Source organism: Crinia signifera, chromosome 4, assembly GCF_055691185.1.
Source record: "Crinia signifera chromosome 4, ASM5569118v1, whole genome shotgun sequence".
Lineage (NCBI taxonomy): Eukaryota > Metazoa > Chordata > Amphibia > Anura > Myobatrachidae > Crinia > Crinia signifera.
Window position 1 is genome coordinate 85239374 of NC_139220.1, and position 25671 is coordinate 85265044.

Here is a 25671-nt window from a genome sequence, read left to right on the forward strand (position 1 = left end):
ACATTTATTTACACAGTAACAGCATTTAAGTGGTCCTTCATACAGCACTGCATCAACTGACCTTGTTGGAGATGAATCATTAGAGGTTGAGGACATCGGCATTGGGCTAGATGGAGCGGAGAACATTGGGCATGTGAGGGGTGATGCTGGACTCGGATTCAGTGAGCTACGGAAAAACAAAAAAACAATTCATGTTCCGTGTAACAAAGACAAAAAAAAATGTATATCTATCGATATATATATATATATATATATATATATATTTAATATATTACACACACACACACACACACACACACACACACACACACACACACCCTTCCACACATACACATGGGTTCCAGTAGACATACAGTCAGCTGGCCTTCCAATTACCTAGCCGTTCATTAATCATTTATAGCACAGTGAGCAGTCTTAAGCAGCGATGCCGTTAAGGACACAGAAATAACACATAAACCAACACTGGTTGCATTACTTAAAATGGGAAATCAGAGACAAGGGAGCATAATGTATCTTGTAATTGCAACAACCATGACAAATGTAATGTATAACCACAACAATAGTTGTAGTAAAGAACATCCACAAAAAATTCCACTATGCCAGAGTTAGCCTTGTCCATATTAACCCCTTCAGTGGTGGGGTTTTTTTTTGGGAGCGCTCCCCACCGGCCAAGTTTTTTTATGGGGAGCGCTCCCTTAAAAAAAAAACCACCACTACCTCCCCAGGTCCGGGCAGCGCCGCTGCACTGTCAATCAGCGGCTGCCCAGACCTGCGCCCCCATCATAAGCCAGCGCCGGGGACTTCAATAAGAAACCCAGAGGGGAGGGGGGAGGAGGAGGCGGCGCCGCAGAGGGGAGGGAGCCGGGCAGCGCAAAGCTGCCTGAGATTAGTGAGTGAATTCAGCAGCGCTGCCCGGCTCCAAACAGTGGCAATCCCGAGAATTTTCCGGGCTTGCCAGACTGGGCATTGAGGCACAGCCCGGAACATTCTTGGGATTGCCACTGAAGGGGTTAAACAAGGAAACAAACACAAAAAAAAACCCAACCCCCCCCCTTCTCCAAGTAAAGTGCCCATGCCTTTAAATTGACAATACTCATAAATTATATATTCAATCTACATTTTTTTCTTACAGGATTTGCCCAGATCTGCAAAGCTTTTTCATAAACTAGGGACACAGATGAAATGTCAGCCAAAAAAACAACAACAATTTATATATTCCATTATTCTTTCAAAAGTATTAAAGAAATCATTACATTGAAAATAAAATGTGTTTTACTTCATTTGAAGCATAACTGCATTATAGAGTGTTTCCTAGAATTTTTGTCTAATATATATATATATATATATATATATATATATATATATACACACACATATATATATATATACACACATATACACACACACACACACACACACACACACACAGTACATCTTTTTTTAGTTTAGTACTGAATAGATGAATGTAGTGCCAGTATCTTGAAGATTAATTCTTATGAATCACGGTATCAATGTACTTCTATACTACGTCCTCAGCTGCCCTCTCTGGAAATACAAAAGTTGCGTTATATGAACCATTGAAGGGTCAGAGCACAAAAGACGAAAGGATTGAAATGCTTTGCACTTTCTGAAAACATTGAAAGGATATTGAAGAAAGCATCAATGCAAAACCATGACAGGATTTCTGCCAATGTAGATAGACGACCAATTACTCATGCTCTGTAGCTAAGCACAACTGGTCTATATCTGTCAAACATAAATGATCACCAAATAACAGTAAACCCAGTTGGGATGCTGAAGACGGACATAGCTGCATTTGCTGCACTTCGTGAGCATGTGAAGTCAATGGCTGTGCTCCAGCTTATACAATCAAGCCCATTAGAAGAGCAGTCCCTATCTCTAACAACCTTTATAAACGCAAAAATTATTTTCCAAGGGCAGGAAGTACATGGCTCCCTGATGATATGATTAATGCTAAACTGGGCACCTGTGCATCCAAACTAAGCTATACAAAGTATCATGGATTTATGCCTGGATAATGATTGGTACACATGTCAAGATACATCAAGCTCAACATCAGCTTTACATCAGCCAACTAGGTCGTAAGTCCAGGAAAAGTTATCTATTAATAACCATATTCTCTTAAATTCCAGGGCTAAAGAAAAGAGAACTAGTGCTAATGACACCAAGGAAGGTTATATCCAATTTTGCAGGCCAAAATTTGAAGGCCCAGACTCACTTAGGAAGGTCTGCACAAGGTCCAACTGGAACCATAGGCTTGTGGTAATGGGGGAGGCAGTGACCACTGCATGTAAATGCTAGAGCTGTGCATTTCCGAATTTACTCAGTTCTTCATGCCAAATTAGCACAAGGTCAGATATATCTGTTTTTAACTTTTTAGCTACATGAAACACGCGAGATGCTATTTTGAGATCATAGTACATTTTAACACAATCTTAAATATAAGAGAATCATTTCATTTAATTGGGTTCCCCCATACATTTTAACCAGCACTGGCACTTTCAGCCCAGTTTTTTTTTCTTCAGAAAAAATTACTGAATTGAATACCCCTTCAGAGTGTCCGGGACCGGTACATATTTATTATATATATCTACCTATCGAGTCGATGCTTTGCCATTCATGGCGTCCCCTATGGGATACCCTGCTCCGGTGCCTTCAAGTGGGGTGACCCCCTGATGCAAATAAACGACAAGCGGCACTCAGAGGCTTAAACAGGTGAAAAGAAACATGTTTTAATGGCTTCTCAACTTTTCGGGGTGTCACACCCCTTCTTCATTGTGAGGAATGTATTCAGTTCCTGCCTGTTCTTGGAGCATTTTCCCTTCAGTTTTGTCTTCATCAAGTGAAATGCTCGATCAGATTCAATCGGGTATTTCTCAGCAGAAAGAAAAACGTAAAGACGCGGTCATTCTTTCTGCTGAGAAATACAGTGAGTGCCATTTGTTGGAATAAGTGACTGCATGAATTTTTGGAGGGCTTCCGGGCATTTTGTTTCTTACAAGGGAGAGTGCCGGGTATAGGTTCTTCTATACAAAAATACCTTGATAAAAAGCCACTGGAACTTGGAAATGTTGGCAAATCCACCTCCTGGTGTCCTTTTTTCTCCGAGTGCTGCCATGCCCATCAAAGTATATACAAGTGTACAGCTTGCTGCTGACACACTGGAGGGGGCCGGCTACTTTTATTATATCTTTGAATCATTCAGAGTGCCGCCTCAGGATTCTGACAGTCACACTGCAGAGCACATCTCTTATGGTCTATTGTGTTTGAGTTTAACTAGCCCTTATATTATCTGCCAACTTTGGATGGTAATTGCAGCTATGTCATTGATTTAAAAGAATTGTTGAAAATTAAACATTGAAGCTCCTTGTATTGCCTGTGAAACAACCTCTATGTTAATGTACATGCCACACTCAGAACTGAACAACCCGCGATGAAGTCTTATATTAACGAAACACGTTGGGTTCTTTGCTATTGTGAAAGAATTCCATATTTTCTTACAAGTGTTGAGCATATCATAACAGAGGATCTGTCATAAGTGAAATTTTATCAACTTTTATGAACTAAATACTTTTATGAAAATAAAGTCTTAAGGATTTTTGGACTTTTTATTGTTGAGGAGTGCTATAAGGTTATATTGAATAAGGATTCACACCATTGGGCACCATCTTACCATTGTCATTGTATTATTGAAGTTTCCATGCAGGAAACTGTGTGTGATAGGCTGCCCCTTTGAACAAAACAATATACATTTATTTATAGGTACGCTTGAGGAGAGCCGGGATTCCACTGCTTAATAGCACAATTAGCACCCCGTGCCTTCCTCTGCTGCAGGCTGTTTCCAGGCTGGCATATGTATAGAAGACAATAGGCAGCACTTGGGCGTCTTGGAAGAAAAAAAGACCACACACAGAACCTGTGTGGTCTTTTTTTCTTCCAAGCAGTGATGGGAGTGACGGCACTCACTAAATAAAGACACCAGTAGTCTGGATGGATCACCAAACTATATATATATATACATACATACACACACACACACACACACACACACACTTCAAGAGAAGGAATTAATGTGGTTAAATGTGTCAGACAAATAGGTTTGTCTCCAAATGCAGTAATTTAATCCATCATGGTAATGAAACATATTCCATCTCATTTATTACTTGCCTATGCCCAAAAACTTGGAAATCCTATATCTTCCAGTTTCCTCTAATTTCCCAAATGTTTAACGCAACAGATTGATGTTAAATATATTATTTTTCTATAAAAGCCTGTGCATTGCAAGGGATACATTACAATAATAAATATCTACTTGAAGAAGAAATTGACCACCAAACATTACTTCATGTGTGTGGTTTAGCTCCAAAGCCTGACATCTAAATCATCTTCTTGGACCCTGTAATGCAATCCCCCCTGCGTCCTATAATGTATTAAAACCTCTTCATATAACCAAATTTCATCTGAAGGGAACAATCCTTTCTAGGATACTGGCAGTCACATAACACAAAAGTGCATAAATGTTAAACTGAGAAATTTAACACACAAATGTATCAGTCTTGCAACATAACAATTAGGACTAAACAGGATCTTTGGTCCTGCCCCAATAATCTAAAGATTAAATGGATAAGAACCATAACAACAGACACATGTCCACGTTCATCTTAAAAAAAATATTTGCAGGCACTCGCATATATATACCCACTTCCATAGGAATGCATGGTGCATACGCACACTGCAAATAGTCATGGCAACCTGCAGTTATTTGATACTGCACATCTGTATTTAAGGAGAGATGTCCTAAGCATGGACTTTGAAGGTAGCCATCTCTACATTGGAGTGGAGCTCTTCAGTACTCAGTTGATAATATGACCGGAAAATAGTCCCCATGATTGGAAATGGGAGAGGGACAAAATAATAGCTTACATAAATAGTATCAGGGTACGAACATTGAAGGGTACAAAGTCAAAATCCTATATGATGCAAAAAATTTCATTAGAGAAAAAAATTGGTTACAAAACCAGGTCATCTCAGAAGATCAGTAATTGTAACTTAAGTAATTGGGGCCTGTTTATCAAATTACATTTGTGGGATATCTCCCTAAAATGGGAACCCACAAATAAAAGCTTTCTCCTGAGTCTAATACAGATGGGTAACACGGATGCTGTAATGGTTAGCATTACCACCTCACAGCGCTGGGTCCCTAAGTGTGTTTATTCTCCCCGTACTTGCGTGGGTTTCCTCCAGTTTCCTCCCACAAACCAAAACTATACTGGTAGGCTATTTGGCTCTAGTATCCGAACCCCCACGAACTTACCTGATCCGAGGAGTTTGATGGGTCCCTGCCATTTTCTGAGACCAAAACGAGGCCGAACGTCATCTTCCCGCTGTCGGATTCTCGCGAGATATATACTTCCCAGCGCTCAGCGCCATTTTCAAACAGGCTTGTGATTTCAGACAGCACGGATGTGTCCGTACTGTCTGCTGAGGAGGGGAGGGAATCCTGCAGGGAGGAAGGGAGGGGTGCGGCCAAGGGGGGTGGTTTATGCATAGAAGGGACTGCTACAGAGGGGGCTGCATTATTTTAATAGAGAAAAAAATTGAAAGAAAAAAAAATATATATATATTTTTTTTAAATTACTGCTACCAGTGTATCATGGTAAGTCCAGGGTGCCCTCATGTGTGCTGTATCAGTCCACGGGTGCCCGCATGTGTCCCGTATCAGTCCAGGGGTGCCCACGTCTGCCGTATAATTCCATGGGTGCCCCCATGTGTCCCGTATCAGTCCAGAGGTGCCTGTATGTGTACCATATAATTCCATGGGTGCCCCCATGTGTCCCATATAATACCATGGGTGCCCCCATGTGTCCCTATCAGTCTAGGGGTGCCCGCATCTATGCCGTATAATTCCAGGAGTGCCCCATGTGTCCCGTATTAGGGGACACATGAGGCAACCAGGGGAGTTGCCCTTTTTTAATGAAAAGGGAAAAAAAGTGTTTTATTTGTTATTTTTACTGCAAGGGCTGTTAACTGTGCTGTATCAGTCCAGGGGTGAGCCAAGTGTGCTGTATAATTTATGGGGTGTTGCTAAGTCTGCCGTATATTATTCCAGATGTGCTGCTCTTTTTTTTAAATTAAAAGAATAAGTTTTTCTTTTTCCTACTGGAGGAATGTCGCCATGTCTGCCGTATAATTCCAAGTCTGCCGTCATGTATGCCGTATCAGTCCAGGGGTGCCGCCATCTGTGCCGTATATTTCCATGTGTGTTGTATCAGGTCAGGGGTGCCCACATGTTTGATGCATAATTCCTGGGGTGAGCCAAGAGTGTCATATAATTCATAGGTTGCTGCAAAGTCTGCTGTATAATTCATGGGGTGCTGCTATCAGTCCAGGGGTGATGCTAAGTGTGCCGTATCAGTCCAGGGGTGAGCCAAGTGTGCTGTATAATTTATGGGGTGCTGCTAATTCTGCTGTATCATGTCAGGGGTGCTTCCATTTTTTTTATTAAAACAACAACTCTTTTTACTGCAGGAGTGTCACTATTACAATTATCCCATCAGATCATGGTCTCTGTGGCTGCAGTATAAAGTATGCCACCACATAGGTTCACAGGTGCTTTTAGATTTCCACATATCCCCTCATAGGTTTTCACCAAAAAAGGAAAAGAGAAAATACAATAGTGTATCATGGTTTTAAACAACAATACAATCCAAGATGATAGTCTTTGAGATTCTGGGCAGTATTCAATGAGGCTGATTCGCCATGTTTTATAGCGATTTTGAGCTATTTTCGTGCTGTAAGGTGATTTTTTTTTACTAAAACGGTGAATCACCCTATTCAATGACCAGATGGTGAATACATTTCAAGGTTTTTATCGCCATGATTCACCGAGTAGCAATCGCTATCTTTTTATGGTGAAGTGGAATGTGAACTTTTAAAATAAAGTGTTTTGTTTTTTACATTTGGTGTAAAAAAATCAGGAATTTTATTCTGAGGAGGGGCATGCTATTTTTATTCATGTGCTATAAGCACATGAATATATATATTTAATTTAAAAAAAAATATATATATATTTTTTTTTACACAGAGCAGCCAGCAGGGGGCCAGGAGCCGAGCCGCTTATTAGATATTCATATATTCACTGCACCCGATCATTACATATGCACGATCGGGTGTAGTGAATACCCGGTCCCCTGTTGGCTATCCCGGGGGGCAGCCTGTGTTGCCTGGCTCCCGGGGAGCCCACCTCCCCCCCACAAACGTTCTGGGGCAGGCAGAGAGACTTCCATCTCCCTGCCTGCCGCCGTCCTCAGGCTCCATGCGGCATCGCCGCAGGAGTTAAAATTCGCTGGTCAGGGGCAGTGAGCCCCTGACTCGTTGAATACTGGAGCCGGCGAGGCTCCGGAACGTGGCGGGCAGTGGCGAGTGTGCAGCGAATCCTAAACAGGATTCGCTGCACATCGTCAAAATTGTCATTGTATACTGCCCTCTGAATACGGAGTTTAAAAATGGCTCCTGTAATGGTAGACACAAAGCGTGTAGAGAAGGACGATAACGACACGAATGGCCCAGATATCCTCACTCCAACACTCGTAGGTGACCAATATGTAATTAAAAGGTCATAGATAGTGCAGTACATTTTCTTAAGAAAAGCAATTAAAATACAGACAGCGGAGTATTACAATGGACTCTCACCATGTGGTATGGCCTACAAATAAAAATGCAGACAATTAGGCATATTGTGAATAAACAGGGGTCCCTGGAAGCCTCCACTGGATTGAGCACCAGAGTCCACAACGAAAACTCCAACCAAGGCATTTCGAGCCGCAATTTGTGTACCCCTTCAGGAAGAAGGGTAAGGTGGCGCTTAGACTTGGGCTGGATCGCTGGCAGCTGCTAGGGATGTCAGGTTAGTCAAGCCTGAACTGAATTGATACCAAAGAAAAAAGCAGCGCTGACTTGTTAATTAAGACCAATAAAAAGCAAATGGAAATTGGACTGATTTTACATTAAAATAAAGACATTCTATTTGACACAATGAGTAACCGTATGGGGGAATGCTGGTAATATATGCAAGTTAGCCACACATGGAATGGGGGAAATAAGGAGGAGGGGGGGGGGGGGGGCTGTCCGTTCCTATTATGCCTCAAATCGGGACCATATAAAGTGCAAGGAATACATTTCACCGTCCACCTGTTAGTTGCAGACTGTGGAGTGTCTTGTTCCTCCCAGGGACTCAAGGCCTGAATGCACCATCCAAGAGTAGAGGAGTACACCCAATGGTTGCAGTCAAAGATGGCGGTACAGGGCTCCTTTGGTGCAAATGGCGGGGTCCAAAAGCTGTGCCAGTGGTGTGGTCCAAAAGATGTTTCAAAACGGGTCCGGATCAGTCCATGAGGTGTAAGTGGGCAAAAGCACTTTTGATACGCAAGGTATCTTTTGTTAAGGCATATTATACTGTCCACTACAAAACAAAGCTAAAACTGTACAATATACTCAGTCAAGGTGCCCATACACTGTACAATTTTTGTATGCAATTTGGACTAGATCGCATCGCATATGTTTTGCAATGCAATGCAATCTAGTCCAAATTGCATACAATAATTGTACAGTGTATGGGCGCCTTAAGACCATTTCCTTCTGACAAAAATGTCAAATGCAGGTTGGATAAAGGCATGGTAAATTTATGCTGGAGATGTGACAACCTTATCTCTCCTGGTGTTCTAAGTTGCCCCTAACTCACCTCACATCCTAACACTTATTCACTTGCACACCAGTATCTAGTGTGTGGCATCTGTTTACTAGTAGTGAACAGGAGGCACTTTAAAACACACAAATCAGAACTGACCTCAATTTCAGACCATTGGGAGCTCTACCATTTCCCAAGAACTTACATCATAAACATCACTGTGAGGAAATGGCCTCATCCCTTAGAGACAAGGGAAGCAAGTTGGGAGTGGGGAAGTATACTCTCTTTAACCAGGCCTGGGCCAGAGTCAATTTACCAGGGAGAAAGAGGAGAGCTGCTCGGCTGCTACCTCGGAGTAGCCCTAATCTCCTTTCTCCCACTACTGTTGTGCTGCTATCAGTGGCCAGCTGTAGCAATACTTAGGATACTGTGAATGGACTGCTCCACCTGGGTCTGCCACCTTTCCTGGCACGCAGCACCATGAAACATTGCTTGCACCACTTTCAACAGCCCTGCCACAGGATGTTGGGCAACTACTGTATCCAAATGTTGACATCCCAATCTTGCCGCACCAGTTTGACAGGAAGTTCATATCATTACTCAATGCTCGCTGCTCTTTATCTGGCCTTAAAATAGGATGCGCAGGATTTAGCATACCTGAAATACTTGTGCTAATGTAAACATTCTATTTCTTTGACTACAAATTTGCTCTGCTTATTTTATGTATTTCAAATCTGTGTAAAATATGTACACAGAACAGGTGCTTGGTCCCTAATAAAACACATTTAATTCAGACTGCTGACATTGTATGTGGCAATGGTGATAAAGTGCAGCACAGTGACTAATAATGAGCTGCTGTGGCACTGCATGCTCTTCCGAAAAGAGGATTTCACAACCAAGTGATAATTTGGTTCCACTGTAAGAAAGTATAATACATTGTAACTTCCTCTATCACATGCTCTCTAGTAGCAATGACGGATGTGGTGACATTACATAAGCACAAATAACTATTACTAAAGCCACTAATTATGGCAGGGTCCTCCATTCTCTCCTATAAAGGGTTATATTTTGAACTATGTTGCAGCTACACCGGGCACCCTGGGCACATGTATGCACAGTAAGTGGTTTCACCTAGGGGTCTAGTAAGGAATCCACTCTGCTGGTAAGACACTGTTCAGATATATTGGCTGGAAAGCAATGTAAACAAGCCTGGTCCCTGCAGCTAGTCAGATGTATAGCCACAATGGCTTATTATACAATCACAATACATTGTAGACTGCTTTAGATGTGTAAATGCCATAGCTGCAGCGAGTGCAGTTACTATGGGGACTGGGGCATAGCTGCCCACTTTCTCTTTCTTGTCTTAGGTATGTTACTCTGGGGCAGACAAATGTCTTGTCACACCCCTCCCTGTATAACTGATTTTCATGCTGTCAACATTCACCATGTCGGACATCAATGAAGAATGCCGACACTGATGTAATGTTAATTAGATCATTTTAACGGTGTTATAAACTTAAACATCATAAAGCATCACGTTAAAGTTAAAATTCTGACATAGGTATAATGTTATAAATAACATTACTAAAGTGTGAATATAATCCTGTTAACATGGATTTGGGGGAGGGGGGGGGGTGTTGGTTATTTGCATCCTCCATATTATTATTATTCTAGTTACTTCTATAGCGCATACATATTCCGCAGCACTTTATGGAGAATATTTTAACACTCACATCAGACCCTGTCCCAGTGGAGCTTACAATCTATATTCCCTATATCCCTACCACATGTACATGTACACGCACACAGACATTCTAGGGTTAATTTTGTTGGGTGTTAATTAGTCTACCAGTATATTTTTGGATGAATGTGGGAGGAAGCCAGAGTACCCGGAGGAAACCTAAGCAAGCACGGGGAGAATATACAAACTCAGCACAGTTAGAGCCATGGTGGGAATCGAACCAATGACCTCAGTGCTGTGAGGCAGTAATACTAACCATTACACCATCCACGTCAGTGACGTCACCCTCCATAACATACATTTTCTGAACCAAGCTTTCTGTTGTCACAAGATAGAATTTTAGATTTTTAAGCTGAAATATATATATATATATATATATATATATATATATGCAAAAGAAAAAGAACAATGCGCTGTAATAATAAGTCCAGAAAAACCTTGCAGTGTCCAACAAATCGTCCAATCCTTCAATTAGGATAGTCTGTAAAGGCACTTAGGATATTGGTCCCAGCTGCTCCGTCTCTCATGGGGCAAATGAACCTGTATCCAGCAGGTAAGAGATTTCTAGAGAAATAAAGACGGGCGCTTCATAGTGCATAAATGTCGTTTTTTTTGAAAATTTATTCAGACATATAAAAACATGAAACATAGGAATGGGTAAACGTACCAACGGTGGCGGTTCTTAATCACCGCGGTCAAACAGCTTATGAGTGGTGCATGCAAGCACCCACAGACTGGAGCCGGTTACCTCAGTTCCCGGACATACAGCAAAACAGCAAGTGGTGGTGTTCTCCTGCGCTAGGCCACGCCCCTACGAGTTTCGTATCAACTTCGTCAGAGGGCTCCAGTCTGTGGGTGCTTGCATGCACCACTCATAAGCTGTTTGACCGCGGTGATTAAGAACCGCCACCGTTGGTATGTTTACCCATTCCTATGTTTCATGTTTTTATATGTCTGAATAAATTTTCAAAAAAAACGACATTTATGCACTATGAAGCGCCCGTCTTTATTTCTCTAGATATATACAGGTTGAGTATCCCGTATCCAAAATGCTCGGGACCAGGAGAATTTTGGATAACGGATTATTCCGTATTTCGGAATATTTTAATATTTCAATGATGTATTTTGAAGTATCTTGCATGTATGCTGTATAAACACATAATATACACACAAATATATTTTATTACCACATAAAACACACACAAATATATTTTAATTGTTCAAAAAACAAGGTTTCAAAACGTGAAACAAAATGTGTGTACTATCTCAGCACTGAATTTGAATGCCAAGCAATCATTGTCTTGCACATATATAGTGCCAGTTACATATCATGTCCTCAGTAGTGCTGTTACAGATGTCCCCAGTGAGTTTTTAGCAAAAAAAATTTTTTTTGCACTTTCTGGAATGTCCGTATTTCGGAATAATTCGGATAACGGATACTCGGATACGGGATACTCGACCTGTATATATATATATATATATATATATATATATATATATATATATATATATATATATATATATATATATATATATATATATATAAACAAAGATATAGAGTGTGCCTTTGTTTGTGTCACCACCACCACAAGACAGGTGAATAACTGACACTTTTTTGTAATTTCATACAATTTATTAAAATGAATAGAAAGATTTTTCAGCAAAATTTCATTGATATGCAGTCATATTTTCCATCATTCCAATAACCCGACGCGTTTCGTCACTTGGACTTCATCAGGGGTATAACAAAAAATGACTCAATAGAATCAAGCTTCAACTTAAAAAAGACTGGTTCTTTCTTAATTCTTGAACCGACTAAAGTTTTAAAATTCGGTAGCGATGTTGAAATGGGGCAAAATAGGGTGATGAGTGGAGAGGTGAATTTGTCTGTCCTCTCTGCTGGTCAAATCCTGCTGGCTTTGTCTCATGCTGCTGACAAGCTCTGTATAGTTGAACTGTGCTGTGAATTTTGCTGAAAAATCTTTTTATTCATTTTAATAAATTGTATGAAATTACAAAAAAGTGTCAGTAATACACCTGTCTTATGGTGGTGGTGGTGACACAAACAAAGGCGCACTCTATATCTTTGTTGTATCTGTTGTTCTCCTTCCCCCACTAACAGGGGGGACTTATAGAGGTGCAGCCCACTATCTTAGCGCAGTGAAAGAGTTATCTTTTTGTCTATAAATATATATATATATATATATATATATATATATATATTGAATAAAAATCCCAGATTCAAAGTTCAATTACAAAGGGTAAATCATTCTATCATCACTGCTGCAGCTATCCAATGCAGAATCCTTTGAAAAGCTTTCAGTGTACTTGTAGTCTCCAGCATTTATGGACAGCCTGCTCAAACGGACTGAAAGGAATGTATTCTTTTAAATTGTGTAACATTAAGCGTCAATTACCAAAAGTAAGAGTGATGACTCTCGCTACTTTACATTGCTCTACCAAGTATTCTGCTAGGAAACCAAACTTACTTTGCTTTTCAAGTTGGGATCTTTGCGTGCAAGTAAACTATTTGCCGATGTCATAAAATTACCTGAGGTGGCAAAACTCTTTACAGACACTGAACGCAGTGAACATTAATCAGTTTGACAGGTCTGCAGATATCTCCAAATGTAACACGTTTTTTTTTTTTTTTATAATCTCATAACTAAATCTCATAACCTTTTCAGAATTAGCTAGATCTATCTTTTTTTTTAAAACTGAAACATTCCTAAGTGTTTAAATAACGTATGTGTAAATAACCTTTATACCACCATACTGTATACCTGTAAAGTCCCATATGGTGTGGCTGGTTGTGCTGATGTGGCATGCTGAGAAAAGAGTGTGTCTTCACGGGAACGGTGGGACCTATACAGCCCTCTGGGTGTATTTTCTGCATGTAATAATTATTTTATTTAAGCTTATATAGCTTTTCTCCAATAGGACTCAAGGCACTTAACAGATAGAGTGAATGTAATATAGTACAGGAACAATGAAGTACACAAAATGCACTGCTGCATTGCCTCATTTTATCATGATTTTCTGGTGAAGTTGTCAGACTTCAACAGTAACTTACCAAGGGCGTGGATGTGAAGATCTACAGTGCCTAGGTAGACAATCAATAAGTCGACACCAAAAGGTCAACATGTAAAATGTTGTCATTGACAAAAGTCAAATTGAGCAAGAGGTCAACATTTCAAAGATAGTTTTTTAACTATTTTGGTGTTAATGTCAGTGTCTGTAGACATAGACCCCTACTTAGTGCTATGAAGTTCCTACCAGAGTCCACGTGGATGATAAAGTATGACAAAGCCCACAAAATTAATTTAAAAAAAAGTTGAAAAAAACAACCCTACGGAGCAGTTTGGGAGCCGGTGTGCGGACAACAGACTGAGATCTCTCCTCACGCGAATCGCGCCCCCTCCAAGCTGCGGCCTCAATTTCCGGCCGCTTGTGGCTTTTTACAGCCCCTGCCCACGGACATTGGGCGGATAGGTGAGCGATCCTCTCCCATGTGCTGCAGTCTCTCTGCACTGACAGCCCCAGAGACAGGTTTAAGAAACCCTGCCTGCTTCCCCCCCCCCCTCCTTCTCCCGCAGCGGCCATATTAGGAGCAGATCACCCAGCGCTACCAAATGATCTGCAAGCCTGCCATTTAGAGTCTCATCTAATTAACCTTCTGCTGCATACCATGACCCATTAAGAGACCTTGGATATGTGGCAGCCCTAGTCACGGACCCAGGGGTCACACACCTGGGCTTCAGCATTGTCTCATTGACCCTCACTCCTACATCTGTCCTCCACAGGACTCTCATAACCTCTCAGGCTTGGGGCTCTATCTTCATACCCACATGACTCCTCCTGAACTATCCCCTGGGAGCCCACTTCATCCTCAGCAGAAGGCGACCCTGATAGTAGCTGGCCCTCATCACTACTCAAATAAACCCATCATTGCTTTCAGTCACACGAACCCCATAGACTTGCCTCACCCCTTGGACCCTTGACTGCCAACTTGCACCCAGCTGCAGAACCCTATCCCAATCATCGTGATAGCTGCCCTCTCAGAACGGGTGATACTACTTCACCTCTGCCCCTGACTCCCCACAGCTCCACTGCTCTAAACAGCCTAGCCCATGACACCCCCACTTAAACAATGATCTCAGGCTTAAGTCCCCTAGCCGAACCCTCCAGTTGTTACTTCATATGGACCAGATGCAGTCACTACATGCAAAACTTTCTTCTACCTACGACTATCACTTTTTTCACAACCTTGAACCTCTTTTCTTCCAATGTTTTTGTCTGTATTGTTTACATTTGATTTTCATTTAATTGTTCATTACATGTGGGCATTTTATGATAAAGATATATTATTGTCGATATCGTCCAACATTTCTCAAAAAATGGCAAGTCTTCCACAATGTCTGATCCATCCTCTCCTCGCCTCTCACAACCAGATACCGATGACTCTCCCTCTCCCCTACGCTCCACTAAAGAAGACATTTTAGCCTTGAACTCTTTCATAGTGGACAAAGCGGCCTCGTCTAGCCAATGCGAACTCTTATCTCTTTCATCCACAGCATTGCAACTGGAAACCCATCAGGACGCTCTGTAGAAATCCCAAAACAAGTAATTTAGAGACACTGATCAAATTATACATGACCTGTAATAACTCAGGGAAAAGAATGAGGATTTGGAAAACCACAAAAGAAGAAACAATTTACAAATCCGCAACATCCCAGAATCTATCCCACCAATGGATCTGGAGGCTTATCTACATAGAGAGTCTACTCCCACATTCGGCCTGATTTGGGACCCCAACATCTACCTTTAGAACAAATCAACAGAGCACTTCACCCAAAACTATGGAATGGAGGACCCCTAGAGGTGTCATCATATGGTTCCTAAGCTTTAAAGATAAAGAAATTATCTTCTTCCCAACCGAGGCAAGCCTTTCATTCACATTGAATGTCAAAAATTACAATTCTACCAAGATTTGGCCCCATTCACAATACTGAAGAGAAGAGAACTCAAGGATCTTACAGCTGCCCTTCATAATCGAGGTCTCAGATATCGATGGGGGTTCCCTTTCAAATGCCTCATCAAAATTAACGGTAAAATATCCATGATCAGGGACCCCAAAGAGGGTAAATATTTTCTTGCTCAACTGGAGGACTCTCGCCAAGCTCTAACTGCCCCCTCACACCCCTGGATCCACCCATTGCCTACTCACATGTCTTAGTACTATTAGATGACCCTTGCCGGGATACATGCAAGAACCATATGTGTTTTATGACTGTTTATCTTCAAATCTGGCTCTCTATTTTGTGAGCACTATGGAATTTTTCCTCCACTAGACCAATATCACCAAGACTGAGCCTCTGATATTACCACATGGCCACTCTTGGCGGGTGGTGATCCGTGGTCCCCCTTGGGAACCAGTGTTATCATTGCCCTCTGTCAGTTTATTCCTGTTTTACTATATTGCGGTTCTGATTGTTAATTATATTAACCCTACACAGAACGAGTTTACCTGTTTATAATCTCTTTTTGAAATGAATATGTTTTACCTTGATCATTCTTATCATGCTTATGTATTCTGTCTATAACCCCATATACAATATGCAAATCCCCCCCCCCCCATTTATTATTCAGACCACTAGGAGGGTTCAAGCCCTCTACCTCCCCTACACCTTCTTTACTCCATATACCGCATGCTCCCTATGCTTGTACAGCTACAACACCTACCCCCGCCACGGCTCACCTATTCTGGAACTCCGACAGAAGCTTCCGAATTCCCCGATATGGACCACTCTGGCCCTAAACACTGCGGGTACTTTTCGCCGCTGGCCATTGGGATCTACCACTTCACCCCACACATACACCCCCCCATTCACTGCAATTAACGCTTCCCCCTACCCTCTCCTTCACTTCCTGGCTGACACCCCCCACACACTGGTAATCCTATCATGCTATTCTTTAGCCTCCCTGAATGTCAAAGGTTTAAATAACCCCCAAAAGCGCTCAACCTTGTTCTGCACCATCTGCCCCTTTAAAGCAGGAATAATCTTCCTTCAGGAGACCCACTGCAAAGCTGACTCACACCCTACACTCACATCTAAACAATTCCCTAAAACACACTACACATGCAACAAAACTAAACGCAATGGTGTTGCAATCCTTATATAGCATAGTTCCCTTTACCCTCCACTCTTCCATTAAAGACTTGGAAGGCTTGTATATCAGTCTCACTGGGATGTTGGCACACATAGAATGTACTCTGGCCAACATATATTCCCCTAACGTCAATAAGGCTACCTTTTTGAAGACCTTTTTTGGCCACTTGAATAAAAGATGCAAAGGTTATGTGGTTTTGGAGGGGGGGGGGGGTTGGATAGGAGACCATCTCTATTCTTGACAACTCTTATAGACAAAAACCCTACTCCTTCCCACCTACAGCTTTTAGCATCAGCATCGACCCGCTCTTCAAATATGCATATAAAGGAATCTGGACTGTTTGGCATTTGGAGAGCCACAAACCCAACTTCCAAAGACTTTACTTTTTTCTCAATACCACACCAATCTTATTCGCGAATAAACCTCTTCCTATGCTATACGTTAGCCACCAGGCACATTTCTAACTCCTCTATAACACCTGGTCTGACCACTTGATTCTAACTGCTTTATTTGACTTCTTGACTCCCCAATTACTCACCCCCTTTGGAACCTCAACGAGACCCTCTTAAACTTATTACCCTATGCCGGGAAAAAATAAAACAGGCTATTACAGAATATTTTTCTATTAACATGCCATGCTCCCCTCTGGTTTGGGAAGCTCATAAAGCTGTTATCAGAGGTCATATCATTAGCTACGCCTCACATAGGAACAAGGAAAACTGGGAGCTACATATACTTACGGAGGAGGTTCATCGTCTCTAATCTCAACACAAACAAAATCCCTCCCGCTCTTTATACAACTCTCTAACTGTAGCTAGGATGTCCCTCAACGCTCTACTGGCTGAAAATACTGAAAGATCTCTACTCTGGCTTCAACAGAGTTTCTACGAAAAGAGCAACAAAGCAGACGGATTGCTCGCCAATTGGCTGAAAGCCAGGAGAGCCTTGACATTGTCATTCCAGCAATAAAAAGATAAGGGTTCACTACAATATAAAACCACCACTATTAACTCATGAAACATATTATAAAAAAACTATATAATCTTAAAAAAACTCTTCAAACTACCAATCGCCGATTACCTATATTCCTGTGGCCTCCCCTCCATAGATTCTGATGTCTCACAAGCCCTTAACAAACCCATTACCTCTGATGAAATAATATCAGCCATTGCAACACAAAAACCCTCTAATGCGCACGGCCTGGACGGTTATCTGATGTCCTATTATTAAACCTTTTAATCCGCCCTCACTCCCCATCTCACACAATGTTTAACCTCATCTTGGAGATCACCCCCTTCCACTCTGAAACCACCAAAGTCACTATTACTGTCATACCCAAGCCCAATAAAGACCCTTCATTTTGACCAATTATCACCATATATCCCTTTAAAACACTGGTCTTAAAATTTTTGCCAATTGATTAAACCCAATACGCCCCACTCTTATACACCCTGACCAAGTCGGCTTTGTTCCATCTAGACAAGCACTACACAACACTCAATGTAACATTGACATCGTCCACTTTAAAAATTCCAATAAAATACTTTCACTTGCCCTGGATGCGGCAAAAGCCTTTGACATGTTCTCCTGGTCTTTTATGCTACAAACTCTCCAACAATTTGGTTTCCGGGGAAAATTCCTTTAAACTACTGTATACAGGCACTTTATTAGAACCCCTCAGCATCGGTACAGGCAAGTGGCCTTACCTCTGAACCCTTTCCAATTACAAACGGCGCTAGGTAGGGTTGTCCCTTATTCCCTAATATTTTTGCCCTAGATATCGAAACATTGTCCTAATATATACATAACCCGGATGTAACGGGAGTTCAAATTGGACAATCGCAGTATACCATATCATTATTCGCAGATAATTTTATTTCACTCATTGACAAATCCACTAATTTCACTCACTAATCTATTCCTAGAACTCACCAATTATGGTTCTCTCTCTGAAGACAAGCTCAACAACACTAAATCTGAAGCCTTCAGCCTTTATCGGGACACACCAAAACTCTACTCCAGTCTAACTTTAAAATTACTTGGAAACGGGACTACCTTAAATACCTAGGTGTACAGATAACTAAATCATATCACACGTTATTCCCGGCAAACTACCCCCAATTTTATGGATCTATCAATAAGAACTTCCTGCAGTGGCAATCTTACTACCTTTAATGGACCGAATGTATTAACGCCATTAAAATGAACACCCTTCCCAGATTATTATACCTATTCCAAACCCTCCCAATCCGCTCCAATTCCATCACCACTTTGCAGTCTACAAAAGCCAAATTTGTATGGAACCATAAAAAGTCGAGAATTCACCAGACGATCATAGTTAAACGCTCCCAGAACTGTGGCCTCAGTCTGCCAATCCTTCAGCGATATCTAAATGCCACTAGATTTAGCCAACTAATCACCTGGCACTCCCCGAGTAATTGCAATTGGTGGGTAGATCTGGAAAGCGAATTAGTTAATACTCCTATCTCATATTTACCTCACAAATCCCATCCTCAATTTTTTCATCCCTCTCCTACTTTGATATAAACACTCCAGACCTGGGACAGTCTCAATAGAAAATTTAAATTGAACACACATTCATTCCCCACTCACTCCTCTTTGGTACAATCCCTCCTTTGTACCCGGCTTCTCAACTACAATGGCATCACCATGGACATCAGCTGGCGTTACGAGACTTCACCACATATCGGGTTTATCAGCAGCAAAAACATTTGCTGATTTACAAATGAAACATGTGCACAAATGTTATATTTAAACTGACCAAGGTACTAATTAGGCCACCTGTGCAACAGCATGGATAGCCTTAAAACCTGGACTGATGGGGTGTCTTGATAGCTGTGTTTGGGAATCATTGGTTTAAATGCTTAATACCTTTAGAATAATATACTGGAATGGGTGGTGGTGCCGCGCTCTATCACTGAAAATCTACAGATGTTTGATAAAATGTTTCTTTATTTGTTTACAAATGTATCTTTTATACATATAGCAATTGGCCTTTTCAATACACTGTTCAGTCAATCGGGCTGAAAGAGTGCATTCCTTCAAGGTCAATAAATATGATTTACAAAATGTACATGAATGTTGTGCCTGAATTACACAATATCAGAATACAATTAAACGAAAAAAAAAATGTGAAAATAGAAAAAATATTGAGGAATTAAATAAATTGGGTCATGGATTGGATGTCCAATAAATTGTATGGTGTGTACACTCGGGTTGGATATACACACAATGAAGTGGTAATTCCTGAAAAAAAAGTTTACAGCAATGTGAAGCGGCGTCCCGCTATTTGTAATCCTATGATTTGAAATGCTTCCTGAAAAGGAAATTATGATACCAGTGCGCGCGGTGCTTCGTGTTCGTTTTTTTCTAAGTCGAGGTTGCTGGGGATCCCCGGGTCCCGGACTGGGTGTGCTACGTCTGTGTACTGTAGAGCACTGGCAGCTCTGTGTGTAACACGGCTGACCGGGCTTCAGTGAATGCAGACGCTGCTCCCTGTCTTGGCGAGGTGTCGCGGCTCATCGTTTCAGGATGTGGAGTCCTTTACGGTGACCGCTTACCTCTTGGACAGGACCCTGCTGGCTTGCCCTGCTCCCCCTCCTGTTTGATACTCACCACTGCCGGTACACTTGCTCCATGTCAGTCTCTCTCCGTCTTCCGTTACGTGGCTGCGTGTGCACCCGCCGCTCGCCTACTTGTGGGGTTCTCACAGGTGTTGGTCTCTTGGTCGGCTTGAAGTGTCAGTGGACATTGGTATGTACCCTCTGTCCACTGACACTTCAAGCCGACCAAGAGACCAACACCTGTGAGAACAACACAAGTAGGCGAGCGGCGGGTGCACACGCCGCCACGTAACAGAAGACGGGGAGAGACTGACACGGAGCAAGTGTACCGGCAGTGGTGAGTATCAAACAGGAGGGGGAGCAGGGCAAGCCAGCAGTGTCTTCCCGAACACGAAGCACCGCGCACACAGGTATCATCATTTACTTTTCAGGAAGCATTTCAAATCATAAAGGATTACAAATAGCGGGACGCCGCTTCACATTGCAAGACTGTGTAAACTTTTTTTCAGGAATTACCACTTCATTGTGTGCATATCCAACCCGAGTGTACACACCATACAATTTATTGGACATCCAATCCATGACCCAATTTATTTAATTCCTCAATATTTTTTCTATTTTCACATTTTTTTCGTTTAATTGTATTCTGATATTGTGTAATTCAGGCACAACATTCATGTACATTTTGTAAATCATATTTATTGACCTTGAAGGAATGCACTCTTTCAGCCCGATTGACTGAACAGTGTATTGAAAAGGCCAATTGCTATATGTATAAAAGATACATTTGTAAACAAATAAAGAAACATTTTATCAAACATCTGTAGAATTTCAGTGACAGAGCGCGGCACCACCACCCATTCCAGTATCTTGTACAAACGGACCCAGTCATCCGTTCAAAGTGCAGCTGTTAGTCAAAGAAAACACAAATAGATTCAGTGCGCAGGTACAAAAACTTCTTCTATACTTTAGAATAATATATTGGCCCCTCCTTATGTAAATGCACTGATCTAATGGTTGCATCATCTGCCAGATAATTACGACAATGTGAAGTTATGTAATACATTCGAGCCAATAGTAAGTAGAACGCAAAATCATATTCCCCTGGCAGCTATCTGCCCATGAACGCAAAGAAAGTAGAAAGTGATTAAAGCCCTTTTAGCAGCTCTACAAGTACTGTATATGCAGTCATCAGTAATAAGTGAATGGGGACTTTATAAAGTATCGAAGCTGCATATAAATATGAAAAATCCCAAAGTAGAAATGTCTGTCCATTTCCTGTAGTGACATCATACTTGGGTTGGGAAGCAGTTATCCTTGGCAGTTACACAAGTAGAAAACAAGACAGATGGAAAGTGATGGCATTCCTCTGACACAGCTGTGGAAAGGCACATTCAGCACAGAAACGGGACAGTGAAAATAATATTAAAGAAAAAAAAAGAAGTTTTAGGAAAAAATTCCACATCTTTGTAACAGAAGCATTCAGTATACCCAGACAATAGTGAAAGACTACTGTTATGAAAGAGGAGACGCCACTTTCAGTGACACGGACAGCAGATGCCGTCAACTTTCTCATGAGAACAGTGACCATAATGTACAATACTGTCAAAAAAAAAAAGGTGTCTGCTTTGTGCAGAATACATCATCTAGGGAAAAGAATATGAAAAAGGAAAACAATCGGAGTTTTTTTTGTCCTACAATCATCTGATCTTATAGGCTGGAGAAGCGCATATAAAAACCGCCCAGTAAAAGTTTGTCAGTTGGCAGATGATTAGACTTACAGTAAGCTGGCCATACATCTAAAGATTTATTGTCCAAACTGGCTGGAACAAAAAAAAAAAGTAACTTATGGAAACAAATGACAGTTGACCATTTGCTTTGAAATGCTGGAAAATTTACAAAATTGCTCATTTAGATATTACCAGATTTTTGTTCCAATCAGCCAAATTGGACAAAACATTTTTAGGTGTAGGGCCAGCTTAAGATTGTTCCTCAAAACTAGCTAAAACGATGGCACTGATTTCTGTGTCCTTCATCATAGGGCATAAACGGTGACCAATAAAAGGCATACTTTTTTCATACCAAGAAATAAATTAAAAATAACCACAACTTTTTTTTTTTTTTTTTTTTTTACCAAGATCCTATTCCAATTTTAAATCACAAAAACTTTGGCTACTAAGGGTTTTTTTCTGATTCCTTTGGAACGTTACGAACTCGACCCCATTCTGATGGTTGGCAGACTGTGCATGCATATGGTCTTTTATGTGCATGTCCCCTTGCATAGTCGTTGAGCCGTTTGCAGGGAGGGGGCCTGGATGCGGGCGGGGGTCACCCATGGGAATGCCCAGTGCTTTATGGGTGTCCCCGTGAAAACAATGGGTATTTCCCATTGGTAAGTGGGCGGGATGAAATGTGCCGGGGGAAGCTAACATTGTATGTCGTCAGCAGCCTGCCCTGTCTTCGTCCAAGTACACAAAATAAAAGTGACTTTCTACTGAATTATTTGCGAGCCCAGGAGAATTCATTCAATGGCCGTAAGACCGGCTCTCTGGCACGTGGTGAGCTGCGATCCTCGCAGCTTACCGAGTCAACCAGAATCAGCCCCTAAGTGCTTTGTGGACTATGCAGGGCTAGTTATGGGCTATTTAAGTTAATGGCAAATGTCCATGATTTTAGAACAGTCTCTGATTTTTAAGTCTGTGAAGGAACTGTGCCACACAGTAGAAAACCTGCTTGCTGCTGAATTTTATATTTTAAGTTTTTTTTGGACATTTGGAGAAAAATCATGAATTAGTCTAGTTTCGTAGAGTGCAGTTGGCAAAAATGACCTTAAAATACAGTCTTCAAGTTCCAATAAATATACGCATCCAACTCATTAATGAGGAAAAGAAAAGTATAAATGGGGGATTCTTTGTGTCATGCATGAGGATGACAAAGTAGCAGCTACCCGGTCATGTATAAAGTTAATGCTCAGGGGTAAATCATTTACCCAAATAATTGGACGCATACTGTAACTCTCTGATTCTAATGACTCCTACGCCACACTTTGCTCGAATATCCCAAACATTAGATGTAACATTCTCCTTTGGAGTAGAGAAGAATGGGAGGTCATGTGCAAAAGAAAAAGCAGTTTGCAAAAAAAAAAAAAACACTATTGTACACATGGTGATGGATTTAAATTGGCTAACTAGTTGAACGATTTACAGGACACACACCAATAAATCAGGGGCATTTCAAAAATAGCCTTTATCTGCTCATAGGGCAGCTACAGTAGCTGTGTGAGGTAAATTTTCTCCCCGTGCTCAAGAGTTTTTTTCCAGATGCTCTGATTTCATTCCACACTAAACAGACCTTCTTTATGCACCAGGTTTTGTGAGCATATACTAGTATTGGGCACCTTTTGACAAATTTGTGTCTTTGTTGCAACACAAAGTAGCAAGGACGCACCTGGAGACATCAGGGATTAATGTGATATATGGCACTTGTATATCTGTGTGCAACGGAGTCTCTGTACATGAAGTGCTACAATGTAGCAGCAGAAGCTCTTTTCCAACAAGTTCTGTTAAGTATTTAGGCTCAGTCACACACAATATACAAGTGTAATGTCAGTCTTCTTGTGTGCTAGGAACACTGCGATGCAACAGACGCATTTTCAGCAAAAATATAAAATAAACACCCAATGCTCGCACAGTTGTACCGGACTCGCAGCTCACTCTTGATGGTAGAGGACATATCTGTAGTTATATTTAAAATTTGACAAATGTGTATGTTGTGCGCTTGTATTTTTGGGAATATAGGGGGGTATCCAATATGTGCCAATATTTATGAAAGTCGATGTAGCCATTTCCAACCGCATTAAAGGCATGCACATTCAAATCTGCATGGACAAAATGTCTGCTGGATTGTTGATTCCGCTGCCGTTTTAAACAATCTGCTGCCATTTTTGACACTCCATGGCCATTACGACTTAATGTTTCAGACAATTGATGTCAGAAACGGCTGATATTCCGAAATATTATGACAGTTGTAATCAATCTTAATTGCACTTGATTTGTTGAAATAGATATACCCCTTTCACATCACCAAGCTAACCCGGGTCGGGTCGACGTGCCGTGTGAAAGCAACAAACCTTATAGTCCGTTGAGCAACCTGGCAATTTGGCATGTATTATAACAACGGTTAAACCCGTTGCCCTCTATATAATCAGTGACCCGGGTTGGACCCAGGATCACGTGTCTGCGATATGAAAAGGGATTGAGTGGCCATGACGGTTGTTCATAGAGACAGTCAGTTCTCTGTTCACACAGTACTGCAGTTACTTACAATTGCTAGCAGAAATGTTGAAAGCTATATTAATAAGGATTAAACAAAAATAATCTTCATTGAAAAGGCAGCATGCTGTTTAAATGAATAGAACACTTAAAATGATAAACATTGCTGTTCAAATAATCATTTACAACTAATGCCATCAGCATGCACATATTCATAACAGACATCTAGAATTTATCCATGGAGATTGCTTTCAATCTGGAGTACAAGGTGCCATTAGGAACAATACAATGTATTCCTCACTGAAGAAAATAATCCTTTGCTGTGGAATGTCTCTGGTTCAGATAGAATTGTTGCTTCACTGACACAAATGAATAAAAAAAAATATTTGTATGTATACATAAAAACCACAAACGGCAACCTATATCTATCTCTCCTTTCTAATGTCATTAGCTGGTGTCATATCACCAAACCCAGGCCCCAACCACCTGTCCCACTCAGATTTAATTGGTTCTAAGCCTTATTGAAATTCAGCTAACCTTATAAATATCACATGCCTCCCACCACACACCAATCAACTTAAATGTGCCCTATTGAATGCATGCTCTGTTTGCATCAAATTAACATCCATCCACGACCCCTTCATCACCCAGAACTTCAACCTGCTGGCCATTACAGAAACCGGGCTCACACAATCAGACACGGCCTCGCCTGCAGCACTGTCACATGGTGGTTTCCACTTCACTCACATCGCCAGGCCTGGTAACTGTAAAGGAGGTGGGATAGGTATATTACTGTCCCAATCTGTCACATACTCCGTTCTACCACCAGTTCCTTCACTCACATTCACATCATTTGAAGTTCACTCTATTAGGATTTTTCCCTTTTCTCTCTGTGTGTTGTTGCTATCTCCCACCTGGGCTTCCCCAATCTCCTCTTCATTCCTGTCAAACTTAATATAAAGGCATGCTTTGGCCTTTTAATTTTTTCCCTTAATGTACCTTTTTAATTAGGCACATTGGTTTAAACCAGGGCTGGGCAACACCGGCCCTCCAGATGTTAATGAACTACACATCCCAGGATGCTTTGCATTAGTTTTGCTATGTGGCCATGCTGAAACTGATGTAAGGCATGCTGGGATGTGTAGTTCATCAACATCTGGAGGGCCGGTGCTAACCAAATGAATAAACTTTGAAATA

General features: G+C 41.3%; 1 protein-coding gene across 4 annotated transcripts in view; it reads right to left on the reverse strand.

The window, feature by feature from the left end:
* ARHGAP26 (Rho GTPase activating protein 26) overlaps positions 1–25671 on the reverse strand; it is a 502534-nt gene that overhangs the window by 36118 nt on the left and 440745 nt on the right. For all 4 annotated transcript variants that reach the window (XM_083181921.1, XM_083181920.1, XM_083181919.1 and 1 more), the window contains one exon: positions 62–166. In XM_083181921.1, the coding sequence (XP_083038047.1) occupies positions 62–166 (105 nt within the window). The remainder of the gene's footprint in view (positions 1–61; positions 167–25671) is intronic.